At 41.6% G+C, this 13,077-nt stretch overlaps 1 protein-coding gene across 1 annotated transcript in view; it reads right to left on the bottom strand.

The window, feature by feature from the left end:
• MACROD2 (mono-ADP ribosylhydrolase 2) overlaps window positions 1-13,077 on the bottom strand; it is a 1,988,024-nt gene that overhangs the window by 119,480 nt on the left and 1,855,467 nt on the right. The window contains exons 12-13 of the mRNA XM_081256147.1: window positions 7,605-7,667; window positions 2,984-3,052 (exon numbers count right to left, since the gene is read on the bottom strand). Coding sequence (XP_081112273.1) covers window positions 2,984-3,052; window positions 7,605-7,667 — 132 coding nt within the window. The remainder of the gene's footprint in view (window positions 1-2,983; window positions 3,053-7,604; window positions 7,668-13,077) is intronic.

Below are 13,077 nucleotides of genomic sequence, written 5' to 3'. Positions count from 1 at the left end.
TGTGGGAGCCAAAATTATAACAAATATAAAGCCAGCCAACCAACAAGCAAAGCTGAAAATAACTAATGAGGCTCAAAATCTTTGGGAATTATATTGGAAAGAATACTAAAAAAAAGGCCAGTCCATAATATTCGTGATTCCAAGACTTAAGAAGAAGATGCTGGGTCAGGAGCAAAGCCTGGAAACAAAGACAAGAGAGCAATGCCCCCTTGAAGAACTTTGGTCAGCAAAAATATTCTGCACTTAAACTGGAGAGTGTAATAAGCATTTTTATAAGCAGCCTTATAGCTGAAGAGCTCATAAATAGCCCAGATGTCACCAAGGAGATACATTTCTGCATGAAACTTATAATGGTGAATGTTTGAAATGAATTCTCAACATATATGAATGCCTTTTAACCTCATCATGACCTCAATCTTGGAGGCTCTCAATGGCAAATTCATTTATTTTTCATTCTAAGCTATGTATCTATCAATCAAGCTATGTATCTATCTCCACACTTGCAGTTCTGTAAGGAATAGATGCTTGGCCTAAGCATTGTAGTGATAATCCATTAAAATAGTGGTCTTCTGTACATGCTGTTTCAGAAGGAAAAGGCAAAAATCATAACCTGTATATTCTATTTTTAATGGAAACTGGACCACTTGTTAATGTGTATTTCAAAATTCTTTTCCTTAGATCCAGAGGTTAATGGATATTAATAATTTATTTTGGTAAAAACTTCACATTTAGTCTTATTAGGCAATTGCATTCGTGATATGTGACAGAACTCTTTGGAGTTACCACCATTAAAAGTTTCATGTAAAAAAAAAAACCCAAAACATCTAAAAGTGTTCTGAGAAATTGATCCTGGCAGGAGCAATTAATGGTGTGAGATCCTAAAAGCATGAAGAAACACCACAAACAGTGTGTTTCTATAAGGGTGTGATATCTCCAAACCAAACAGCTCTACAGGAAAAATTTCAGTTTGAAGCACTTAAATTAGATTATTTCTTCTGTTTCCTAAACTCTGCCATTCCACTTCAGGACATTGAAAAATCTGTATCACAGCCTAAATGATTGTGATGTCCGAATTTATTTGCTTAGGATAAACACCACTCTTTGTCTTTTCATTCAGGTTTATTTCTCTCTCTAAGATGACCTAGAGTTAATTATGAGAACCTAGGTGATCTAACATGGTTTACATTTTTAGGTATTCCAAAGAATTTTAAAACCAGGGATGTCAGAACACATATCTGAGTAGTATGAAGGGAGGTGTCAAGGGATTCAGTAAAAAGTGACAGTGAACTAGAAAAAGACCACCAAAAGCAACAGTATGGTGGATGCTGTGTTGGGCCACCTGCATCCTCCTTCAGGAAGGAAGAGCTCACTCTCCCAGTTGCAGGCAGCCCTCATCCCTCTCAAGCTTCCAGGATCACCCCAGCAGAAGAGAGTTGCTTCATCCAAGGCCACACCCCTTCCCAAGGCAGCCAATGACAGGTGACTTATCAAATGGGAGGTTTTAATAGCCAGACTCTCTCATCCCAACTGGACATCTCAGAATGGTCATGTCATCTTCAGACCAGCTGTGGCTTCTGTTGAGAATGCCTTGTAGTTCAGTTTCTCCCTTTACCCAGTTCTGCATTCTTCCCTTTCCTTTCACAGGTGTTGATTCCAAGAGCTCCCCCTAATAAATGTCAGCTCCCTAATCTCCATCACAGAGTCTGTTTCCTGGGGAGCCCAGTCTGCATAGGTACCAGGTAAACAGTTTGAGCAATGGACGTGTATTATTGTATTCTGTGAGGTAAATACAGTTACTACTCACATTCTACAGAGGGGAAAAGTGAAGCACAAAGAAGTTAGTTACTTGTCATTACTTGTTAAGTCCTTGTTAAGTGCTTGAATTCCTTGTCAAAGATTACATACATTTCCAGTGGTAGAGACAGGATTTAAGCCTCAACCATCTGGTCCCAGAGTTCACAATATTAGCAACTACCCTCCCTACACAGGACACCTCATTTAGAAAAACTGTTTACAGGCAACATGAAATGAAATGAATGATGCAAACGGTTGACTATTATTTTTAAAACCACTTTGATTTTCTAAACATTGATTCCAGGAGTAGCTAATATCAATCTTAAGTATGGATATATTTTCATATCACTCCAAACTGAAGAAATGCATTCAGCGTGTTTATCTAAAAATTCCAAGTATATCACATGGTTTACCAGATGTCCATTTGTACAAATGTAACAATCTAGTCTACCATTCCAGAAGGGTTTTTAGTAGTTATCAATGACACATATAAAATAATATTACGTGTGTGTGTGTGTGTGTGTGTGTGTGTGTGTGTGTGTGTGTGTGTGTGGACAGTTAATCAGGCGGGAAGGAAAATAAATGATGATTTCATTTTCCTTTAGATAATATATATCTTTAAAACTCTATTATCTGCACGTGAATGTCCCCACTATTTCTCCCTCACATTTTCTCCTAGAACCTACATAAATTTTTCTTTTACTTTCTTATTCTTCTAAAGACACTTGGGTCAGCAACATTTTCTCATAGCAACTGTCCATAGAATGAGGAATGATGTTCTTGCCAAAGATTTATTTTCAAGGATGCCTTTCAAACATTTCTTCTTTCTTATTCTGTCTAGATGATGGAGCTCTCTGGTAGACGGTTCTCAAATGAAGCCATTCCTGACAAGTAGCTGTAAACAGCCTAATTCTGGTGTTTCAAATAAACATCTTTAAACGTAATTTCTCCAATCATTCTATTGTTTCATGAACAGTTACTTCACAGAGGAACAAATGTAAATGGAGATATAAATTCTGAAAATGGTAGGTATGGAATAAAACAGAGGGGGTTGGATATTTGTGTTGGAAATAGAGATGCTTAAAGAGCATTGGATAGATTTGCACACTGCTTCATTTTCCCATACAAATAAAACCCAAACGGTTTTCTAAGAGTTTGTGATTTTTAGATGTAGTAAGTGGCCTCATACCTTCATCTTTACAGACTTCAGCTGCCTCTTCTGAAGAAGGGCTGGGCACGGTGGCAGCGCTGGCACCATCTGTAAGGCAGAAAGAGAAACACTGTCTCAGAGCCAAATACTGTCAGGTTGGAGCTTCCCTTCCCATCTCACCTCCTACTCTACCGAAGGAAGCAGGAGCCTGTTTCATGCTCTAATACACTGAATGGTCTTTGAAGGGGCTTGGGTTTGTGACTCCCTTCTACGATTAATGGAACAAAAACCCTTCAGTTAAGACAGAGCCTGATGAACTACAAACTACTTTTTTGGTGAAGAAGACTGTTCGTTTGGTAGTATTACACTTTGGCGTTTTGTTTCTTCCCTATCTCTAGAAGAATGGTACATTATTTTTCTTAGTAAAAGACTGTGAAAGAAAGTATATCCTTGCAAGTTTCTACAAAGTGCTTTTATGTGTGTGTTTTTAAAGTTTGGTTTTTCTTAGCACAGCACTTCTATTCCATTACGCCAGGCTGTCAAGCTGCAGGGAGCACATCGGATGGCTGTCAGAGAAGAGGTCCAGGAGAAGGGGTCATTTGTAGGAAAGCACCAAAAGCCGCTTGGTGATTTCATGTCAGCCAAGCACAGAGTGGGGACTAAGGAACTTGGAGGTCCGTGCCCGGGCCTCACAGCAGCAACTAACCTCGTCAGAGCTGGACTTTCTTCTTAGTATTATCAGCACCCCAGTGACTCCACTAGCATTTGGGCTCCAGGATAATAACTAACTTACTAACACTAAAATAGTATATTTAAGACCAGAAGGGTTATCAAAATCATTTGGAATGGTTAATACTTGACAAATGGAAAAGGAATATATACACTTTTTTCATGCAGTAACAAGGTTATGGAACTAAAGATAACTCATACACGTACGGTGACTAACACACATTTAAAGGCTAATCAGATATCTTCTAGTATATCCTTCGTCCATAATGTATATGACTGTTACTTTTAGGCCACATCTCTATCAGAACAGAGAGTAAGATTTTTGGTAGGGAGATAACTGGAGACGACTCACTTTCTTCTGTTAGATGACAAACTCCTATTAACATCAAAAGAACAAACTACAAACTTTCAACCTTGCCTTGATGTCACAGCATCCCATCTCTCTGTTTCCCTTAACGGCAGAACTCCTTTAAAGAGCAGTCCATGTTATTGCTCTGGACTTCCTTATCTCACGGTCTCTCCATAAAGCACTCCAACTGGCTTCTGCGATCCTCCTTGAAGTATTCTGTTATCAAAGGTGTCAATGCCTCACGTTGCCAAATCCAATGGTCATTTCTCCTTTCTTATCTTCCTTGACTTCTCAGGGGCATTTCAGAGTCTACTCTGCTCTTTCTGAAACACTTTCTTGCTGTGGCTGTCCCTTCTCCCCTGGTGCCACATGTCTAGAGGCCATGGTGTCCCAGGCCTCACTGTTCTCCTTATTTACATGTTCTCTCTAGTGAATCTCACCCAGTCACATGGTCTTAAGTATCATTTCTCTGCCAGTGACTCCCAAGCCTGTATCTCTGGTCCACATCTCTCCCTAGAAATCCAGACTCAGACACCTAACTGGCTTCTTGACATCCCATATGGCCGAGAGTCCTCTTGAATTTACCGTGGCCAAAACTGAACTATTAACTCTATTAATAAATACTGTGCCCTGTGGCCAGTCTTTCATACATCACTAAGTGGCACCATCATCCATGTAGTTACTGATGCTAAAAACCTAGGATGTAGCCTGGATTCTTCTTTCCCCTACGCCCTAGATCCAATCCATCAGCGCATCTTGTTGCTTCTACCTCTGGAACAAAACACATCAGGCCATTTTGTCTCCATTTCCAGAAACCTCCATCACTGCTTTCCTGCTATAGTCTTTCAATTGGTCTCACTTTAGTTCTTTTGACCCATTTTCATTCACAGGCAGAGTGAGCTTGTTAAAACAGATTAGGTCCCTCTACTACTAACAACCTTCCATTGGCTTCTCCTTGTAGTTCTAACAAAATCAAAGCTTATGCAGTCAGACATAACCTGGCCCTATGATGTCTTCCCAAATCTCACACCGTGTTCTCCCTCATCCATCACGCTCCAGCCACTCTGAACTTCCTTCTCCAACCTGTTAAAATCAGCCTGAAATCATTTGCATTATCTGGACCCTCCATCTGAAATGCTCTCCCGCCATTTCATCATTGAGATTTCACTTTAATTACTGCTCCCTCAGGGAGTCCTCCCCGAGTCCAGCCAACGGAAAGTTGCCTTCTCAGGATTCCTTCTACATTACCTCATTTCTCCACAATGCATTTGTCACTATCATACTTTTTATAAATTGTTTATTTCTGGATCACTGCCACCAGAATATAAGTTTCAAGGAAGCAAAGAAACTGTCTTTACTGTTTGCTGCCCTATTTCAGTGTCCAGAACAGTGCCTGGGTCACCGCAAACCCCGGATAGGTATTTGTTAAATGGCTGTTTGAGGAATAGGACCTGCCACTTTGATTTGATCATGACAGCAGTCAGAACAGCTGGATTATGCTGGTTTGAGATTGTGCTTTTTGCGTGATATGGAAGAGGCCTGCAGAGGTGTGTAGTTAGAATTGAAGCTGGACATTCTATTGAATGAAAGGAAGCTACTTTTAGTTTGGAAGAATCACAGCAGGTCAGAAGGACTTTAATAACCAGAACTGCATCTCTGACTTCTCTGCTCTTGGATTAGGGACGCAGAGCAGACACAACAATGTAGGCTGACACTGGCCAAGAGTATAGAGGAATGCTGCCATTGGACTCTGTGCCAGCCACTTAGAAAAGCAAGAAGAGCCCCTCAGGGGTGCATTTAGGAATCTTCTCTACCATGAGAGGCATCCATATTGTGGTGATGATGTTGTCCATCCAAGAGGTGGAGAAGGGAGCTTGTATTCTACCAGTCTCTCCTAACAGGCAAGATGGTCCTAAATCCATAAAGACACTGCCTGTTCTCAACTGATTAGGGGAAAAGAGATGAATAAATAAAAAGCAGGCAGATGTGTGTGCATGTCTGTATGTGTGTGCCTGTGTATGTGTATGCGTGTGCGTGTGTGTGTGTGTGAACAGGGGTGGGAGAAATCTATGTCGATAAAGACAGTTTGGGACAGAGCAGTGAATGAATAAAACCTGTAAAACCACAATATTCAGAGAATGGCCTCAGCTGTCAGCAGCTAGTGGATTAATACCCATCAGCCCCAAACAGTAAAAACAGTGACAGCTTTTCACAGAAGACTCATCTTCCACGGAGCATGACGATGTGGTGGCCGGGAGCTGGGGGCGATGGTGGTGTGGATAACAACAGTTTTCTGTATTAGAAATTCAGTCCATTGCAAGGACTACACTTTAGCAAAGGGAGCCAACTGACCCAGTGGCAGGTACACAAGGTCCTTGCTGCCTTGCTTCAGTGCCTTCTCTGATTGGCCTTCTTCAATTCCATCTTCCAGGTTAATAATAAAAGCTTTCAGTTCTCTAGCAAAAATTCCAAGGTTAATGCAGGAACTTTTCAGTGAAAAACTTATCACACTACCTGGTTTATTTCTAAGAGGCCAGCATATGGCTTAGGATGTGGCAGGCACATGAGCAGAGCCCACTATTTCAAAGATGCCCCATCCGTTGGGCTCATTAGAACCAAAAGAATGACTTGGAAAATAGAAAGAAGAAGGAAATTTTTATTTTGGTGGTTATGTTGATAACTGCAAAATTGTGTGAATCATTCTTTTAAAGGAGAGCATGCCTGAGTACAAAAGTGGTGAGGAAGAAAAGATAAACCTAAGGTGATGACAATCTCTTTTGAGTCTTAAGTGCTATTTTATTTAAAAATGTTCCATTTATAATCTACAGTAGAAGATCTCTAAGCATTCCGTTGGCACATCTGTTCTGCAGTGAACAGAGTTGATGTCAGGAAGGCTTTGGATCTCATTGAGCTCTGGGTGTGGGGTAGTAAGCCTCTGTCACACCTCACACCATCATCTACAACATACAGAGAAATGACCAGAAGCACGGCTCTTCAAAATTTAAAGCAAAACAGTAAAGGACACTCCATTCATTGTGGAAGAAAAGCCTGTGATATATTTCCTGTGAATTTTTTTAAATTAATTTTTTTGTTTGTTTGTTTGCTCCCTGTGGCATGCGGGATCTTAGTTCCCCGACCAGGGACGGAACCCGCGCCCCCTGCATTGGGAGCGCAGAGTTCCAACCACCGGACCACCAGGGAAGTCCCCCTGTGAATGTTTTTCATTTCATTTTTCCCTCCAGACTAAATCTGCTGATTTTGACCTGCCCTAAGTCAGCTCAGCTCTGACATAGTCCTTCCAACCTCTGCCCGTCCCGCGTAGAGCATCACTGAGCAAACTGCAATCACACGGGAGAAAAGTGGGGCTGGTGATTGAGACCTGAGAGGGAGGGTACCCTTCTGATTGGTGAGCCTGACACTTGTAGTTAACAGGGTTGGTGGCTTCCTGAGGGAGACCTGAACGAATATTGATATTAACCTGGTGAAACGGTATAAGTATTTTCAGAAAAGGGCACTAAGTAAAGCCATGTTCACCTCTGGGGATGAGGCCTAGGAGACGCCTCAAAAGAAATCTGAGCTCACCTGCTTCTTGGCTCTCCCCTTCCATTTCTTTGGCACTTGGCTTTTCCTGTGGACCGTTCTCATCTTTCAAGAAAATGACAGAGGAAAAAAAAATATACATCAAGTCAATTTATGAAATATCTCTTTATGGTTAATATGCAGCCCTGAAATTAATTGTAACCAGTGTAGCATGACTCCCCATAAAGCGAGGCAGAGAGATGAATCAGAGGTGTGAAACAGAAAAATTACCTACATAAATAGGTGTATTTATCCTTGTCCCTTCTCACATGATTTGCTTGGTGGAAAGTTGAACTGCAGTAAACAAAATTCACTCGGCAGTTCCAGTGACATCTCTCTCCTTGCACAACATTTCCCAAAATGCAATACAAATTTTAATTCCAATCTGCTTTTTTTCCTTGACTCAAGCAATATGCACTGTGTAAGGAAACTTGGTTGGTTACGTTCCTATGCCCTTTATTTTCCTGTTTGATGTATGTTGCAAAAGAACCCCTATTTTTACTTAATTTTTTAGACATTTACTTACAGTTTACACAATGCAGTCTAACATATCTATGCTCTGAAATGTTCTGTGTTGAACAGATTATGCTGGTCAAGCTTATGCCGTAGTACATAACTCCTTGAAAAATGAATAACTGGACAGGTATAATGGTGGCTATATATTAGAAACTAGCTAAAAATTCTCTTTGGCTTAAAATATATAATACATATCTGTGGACTTATGTGTAGAAAAAAATTAACTCTTCAAAGGCAAATAAAGGCATCATTTTATAATTCATTGCTGGGAGGGTTTCCAAGTCTCTCTGTGTTTGGAAAAAAATTTTTTAAATGATAAAACATAAGAGATGTCGTTAAAGTACAGAAAACAGAGAAGCAGAAGTTATCAGCACATATTACTATGGGTTAAAGATGGCCACAGATCCTTGTCTCTCAAGAAGTGGAATCTATTTCTTGTCTCCTTAAATTCGAACTGGTTCTGTGACTTGTTTAGACCAGTGAAATGTGGAAGTGATGTCTGGGCCCCCCAAGCCAAGGCCTCAGAGGACTAGCAGCTTCCATTTTCTCCCTCTGGGAATCCAGCCACCCTGCTGTAAAGACACTCAGATTAGCCTCCCAGGTAGAGAGGGGTACATGGAGCAGCAGAGAGGGGCCAGACATGTGGGTGAAGCCTTTTCTCACCTTCCAACCCAGCCCTGCTGCCAACTGAATGCACCCAAGTGATGACATCAGCCAAGGCCACAAGGAGCAGAAGAATCACCCAGCTGAGCCCTTTTAAAATTCCTGCCCACAGCCAGGCTCAGATCACTTAAACTTGTTTTACTTGACGGCTTTGACCCACCATCTGCTACAACTATCAACTCTTAATCCAGAGGCAAGAGGATGGGGAATCCTCCCCAGAGGAGGACTCAACTAGTAGAGCTGAAACAAGAGCCCCAGAAGCAATGGGGAAACAGTTCACCAAGCAGCTCTGAAAAACAACCTTTTGAGGAGAGCTGCAAATGGAAAAAGATTTGGAATTGACCTGAACGAAAGAAAAATTTTATAATAGAATGACAAAGATAAATAAATAAATGAATAAATAAATAAGAGTGACACTGACATGGGGAAGGGATGCTATCAATGAATAAATATATCAGTGTGTATATAATTCCCTCTGGCCAGCACTGTGCCATTTGTCACACGGGACACAGTATAACCTGGGATGGCTCTGTAACTCTGTAAACCCAAGGTTCTGCGTGACATATTTCCAAAGATATTTCTGATATTTTCTCTGTTCTGGTACTCTGTGGAGGCTCTGGCACTGGCTTTTGCTGTAGGAAGGAAATAGCCATCACTGCTGCTCCTGCTGCCCTAAGAAGGCCAAGCTGGTGCAGGAGCGTGTGTCAAAAACATAAGTCAGATGGGCTTCCCTGGTGGCGCAGTGGTTGACAGTCCACCTGCCAATGCAGGGGACACGGATTTGTGGCCCGGTCTGGGAAGATCCCACATGCCGCGGAGCAGCTGGGCCCATCAGCCATGGCCGCTGAGCCTGGGCGTCTGGAGCCTATGCTCCGCAACGGAAGAGGCCACAACAGTGAGAGGCCCGTGTACCGCAAAAACAAAAAAACCATAAGTCAGTGTTTCCCCCTTTCTCCCACCAAATGGACTCAGACTCAAGCAGGAGAGATCTACCAGTTTTCCTATCTCCCCCAACAGGCACCACCCCCACCCTTTTTTTTTTTGGCCGTGCCATGCAGCACATGGGGTCTTAGTTCCCCCACCAGGGATCGAACCTGCATCCCCTGCACTGGAAGCATGGAATCTTTTGTTTTTTGGAAGCATGGAGTCTTAACCAATGGACAGCCAGGGAAGTCCCAGACAGACCTTTTAACACAGATTCCACAATAGGCTTGAAGTCTGCAGTGACAGGCTGCTTTTAAACTTAGTCTGGTGACCACATCTCCTATGGAGTGGGAGGTAAAAATCTTATGAAGAGAGGAAGGTAAGAAGGGAAAGAGAAACAACAATCGAGTCACAGGAAAGTGAAGAATTGTTTCCACCAGTTCTAAACTCACGAAAAGGAAATTCACGGTCAGATCCCCAAGTCCAACTTTATAATAGTAAAAACCAGTCTGGCTCTTTATCTAACCTACTGTTACTGGGTTTTACCCTTAATCCCTGTGCCCGTGGTCCCACTCCCTACCGCAGTCTGGCATGTTCTGTTTTCGACTTTGAGTCTTGGCTGTGGGGTGGTCTGGTTGCAGGATTTCTGCCCTTGGGAAGCAAATTCAAGAAACACTTGGCATGTTTATCACGGAGTAAATGCCTTCTAGAAGAATGCTGGATTTGGCATTTGAGTAACTTGTCCTCAAATGAAAAGGCTCAGGTATATTGCTGTCATCCATTTCCAAAGACAGTGCAACCTCATGGCCAGCAGGGGGAACCAGTGTAGAAGTCTGGCTTTCAAAGGCCAGTTGATAACATTCTCAGGCAATTAGGTTAGCATTCATGTCACTTTTAGAAGGACAGTTTGGCTGGCTTCTAACATTCCATCCATTTAAAATAGCTCAATTGGGTGAGTTCTTAATGAAACAGTGGGCTTCCTCTGGTAGGAAAGAAAAAAATCCCATTACACATTTACCCATATTGGATAAGAACAAGCTTTCCTTTTATCAGCCTTGTCTGTCTAGCTATCTTCACAGAAAGCATATAAACAATAAAAAGTTAAGTAGAGTGGGGAATGTAAACTTGTGGTTTTTAGAAGGGATTTAAAAGGCTTACAATAAATGTGAAGAAGTATAGGGAAATGACAGGCTATTTTGTGAGCTTAAAACATGTCACACTAAATTCTCTTAGTTGATATACCTATAGGATCCCATATTTACTTCCAATAATAAGTTTCCATATCATTCACATTGAATGTCACATAATACTACTTTCCCACGCCAAAAAGCACAGTGACCTGTGTGAGTTCTAATGGTTGAATCATTTTTGCTTCTCCAGTATTAAAACCATGCCCTCTATTCTTTCAATCCATACTTATGGAACACATACTATATGCAAGGATATTTCAGGAATTTTATAGAAATAAAAATAAGAGACTCCTGCTGTGAAGTTGGAAACGAGTAGAACCCTGCAGGTTCCCCCGCCCCCCGCCCTTCCCCAAGTATAAAACCAAGCAGTTAATGATTAGGAAAATAGAGTCACAGACTCAGTGTCTGATGTTCATTCCTGAGTCGTTTTACAGATACCATAACCGCCACCAGAGGAAAAAAAGTTAACTGCATGATGACCAGACAGACGCTAGCCATGACATAAGCTGCTCCAACTTGAGTCTATGGCTACCACAATTCCAAGGACTGGCCTCAAGAGAATGGGATTAACATTATTGCACATAATAATCTATATCTTTGTGGGTATCAAAATAATTGTAGCTTGTTCTGCCCATATATGTAAGCAGGAAACTAAAATTGTCAGCAAAGAGATGCTACAGACCCATGTTGACATCTTCCAGTTTGAGAATATGTCACCTATGTCAGCATGAAAAAGTTACAGAAGACAGACCTTCACCCCTAATCCCATAGAAATGGAATGATGTCTGAAAAGTGGGGATTTGTAAGCAGTTCTTTGCAGGAAACTGCCCTCAGCAGGAAGCCCCTTTTCTTGTCACTTTAGCAAAGCTACACTGTAACTAATTTTAAACAAGGTACCCCCATGCTCTACTCATCTCCGGCCCAAGAACACCTTTCAAATCTTTTAATCGCACAATAATTTGTCAGTTCTTCTGGTAGACCAAAGAAGTAGAAATGAAGAATAAGTAATTAACAGATGACTAGATCTCTTCCCTAGCTTCCCCTTCAGAATCTCTTGAACAAACTGTGAGACGAAACTGTGTGAACATGATAACGTGTAGGGGAGGATAATAAGAAGTCCACGAGCCTGCATGCAGTGGGGAATGGTGACCACTCTGACGCCCTATCTCAGTGATTAATTGAGACTAGTCCCCTACTTGCCTTTAAAACTTTCATGGCTGAGCGGAATCTTTGGAGGTGGCTTTTGGGGGACGCTGAGTCTACCATCTCCCTAGATTGCTGGCATTCTGATGAAAGGTACCTTTCCTTTCTACCATTTGTGAGTATTGATTTTGTAAGCGGTGAGCAGAAGGACCCCCCCATCAGATAACAAAGTGAATTCGTTTAATTGTGTAGTTCATGTTTAATTTTATATGGACGAGCTTTAGAAGGGCAAAATTTCAATGTTGTGGCTACAAATTGCTATCCTGATATCTGCAGTTCCATTTTTGAACTGTGCGTGGGGATGGGAAGAGCAAGGGGAGGTAAATCAGAACAAATTCATCCTTACTACTGGGGAAACAACCGGATGGGTACTGCCCGCTGGTATACTATTACCTTTTCTTATAAAGGCCCAAAATTTCTGGACCTGGACAGGGCGCAGGCAATTCAAATACAGTGCTTTGCAGATTGGATTATTGATTCCAATTCTTCAGTTCCCTGTAATGGATTATTTATCTCAGTGTCCTTCCATTGTTGTTGGACTTGACCAAGTGATATGGCTAATGAAATGTTAGCGGACATGATAGGAGCAAAGAGCTTGAACGTGTTGCATAATTGGACTTGGTGTTTGTGCTTCTGACATTGGCCATGACAAGAAGATGCCTCTGCAGCTGCTGGTTTAAAGATGAGCAGGAGCAGCCTTGGCCCAAGTTACAGTCTGGAGGCAAGCCCAGAGAACTCACAGCTTGAATTAGAACTGCCCAGCTGAGCCCAGCCTACATCAGTGGAACCACGGTCAACCTGTAAACTTGTGAGCATGAGAATAAATCTTTTAGTTAAGGCAGTGCACTATGGGGTGACTTGTTACACAGTATTATTATGACAATAGCTGATTAATACAAATGGTATATTCATTTTTCTTAGGTCAGGAAGACTCAGTTATTTTTTTCAACTCAGCACTTTTTCATTTATAAGGAATTCAG

This window comes from Mesoplodon bidens (genome assembly GCF_964165515.1).
Source record: "Mesoplodon bidens genome assembly, chromosome: 15".
Lineage (NCBI taxonomy): Eukaryota > Metazoa > Chordata > Mammalia > Artiodactyla > Ziphiidae > Mesoplodon > Mesoplodon bidens.
The sequence above is the reverse complement of the archived record's forward strand: the minus strand, read 5'-3'. Positions and strand labels throughout refer to the sequence as shown.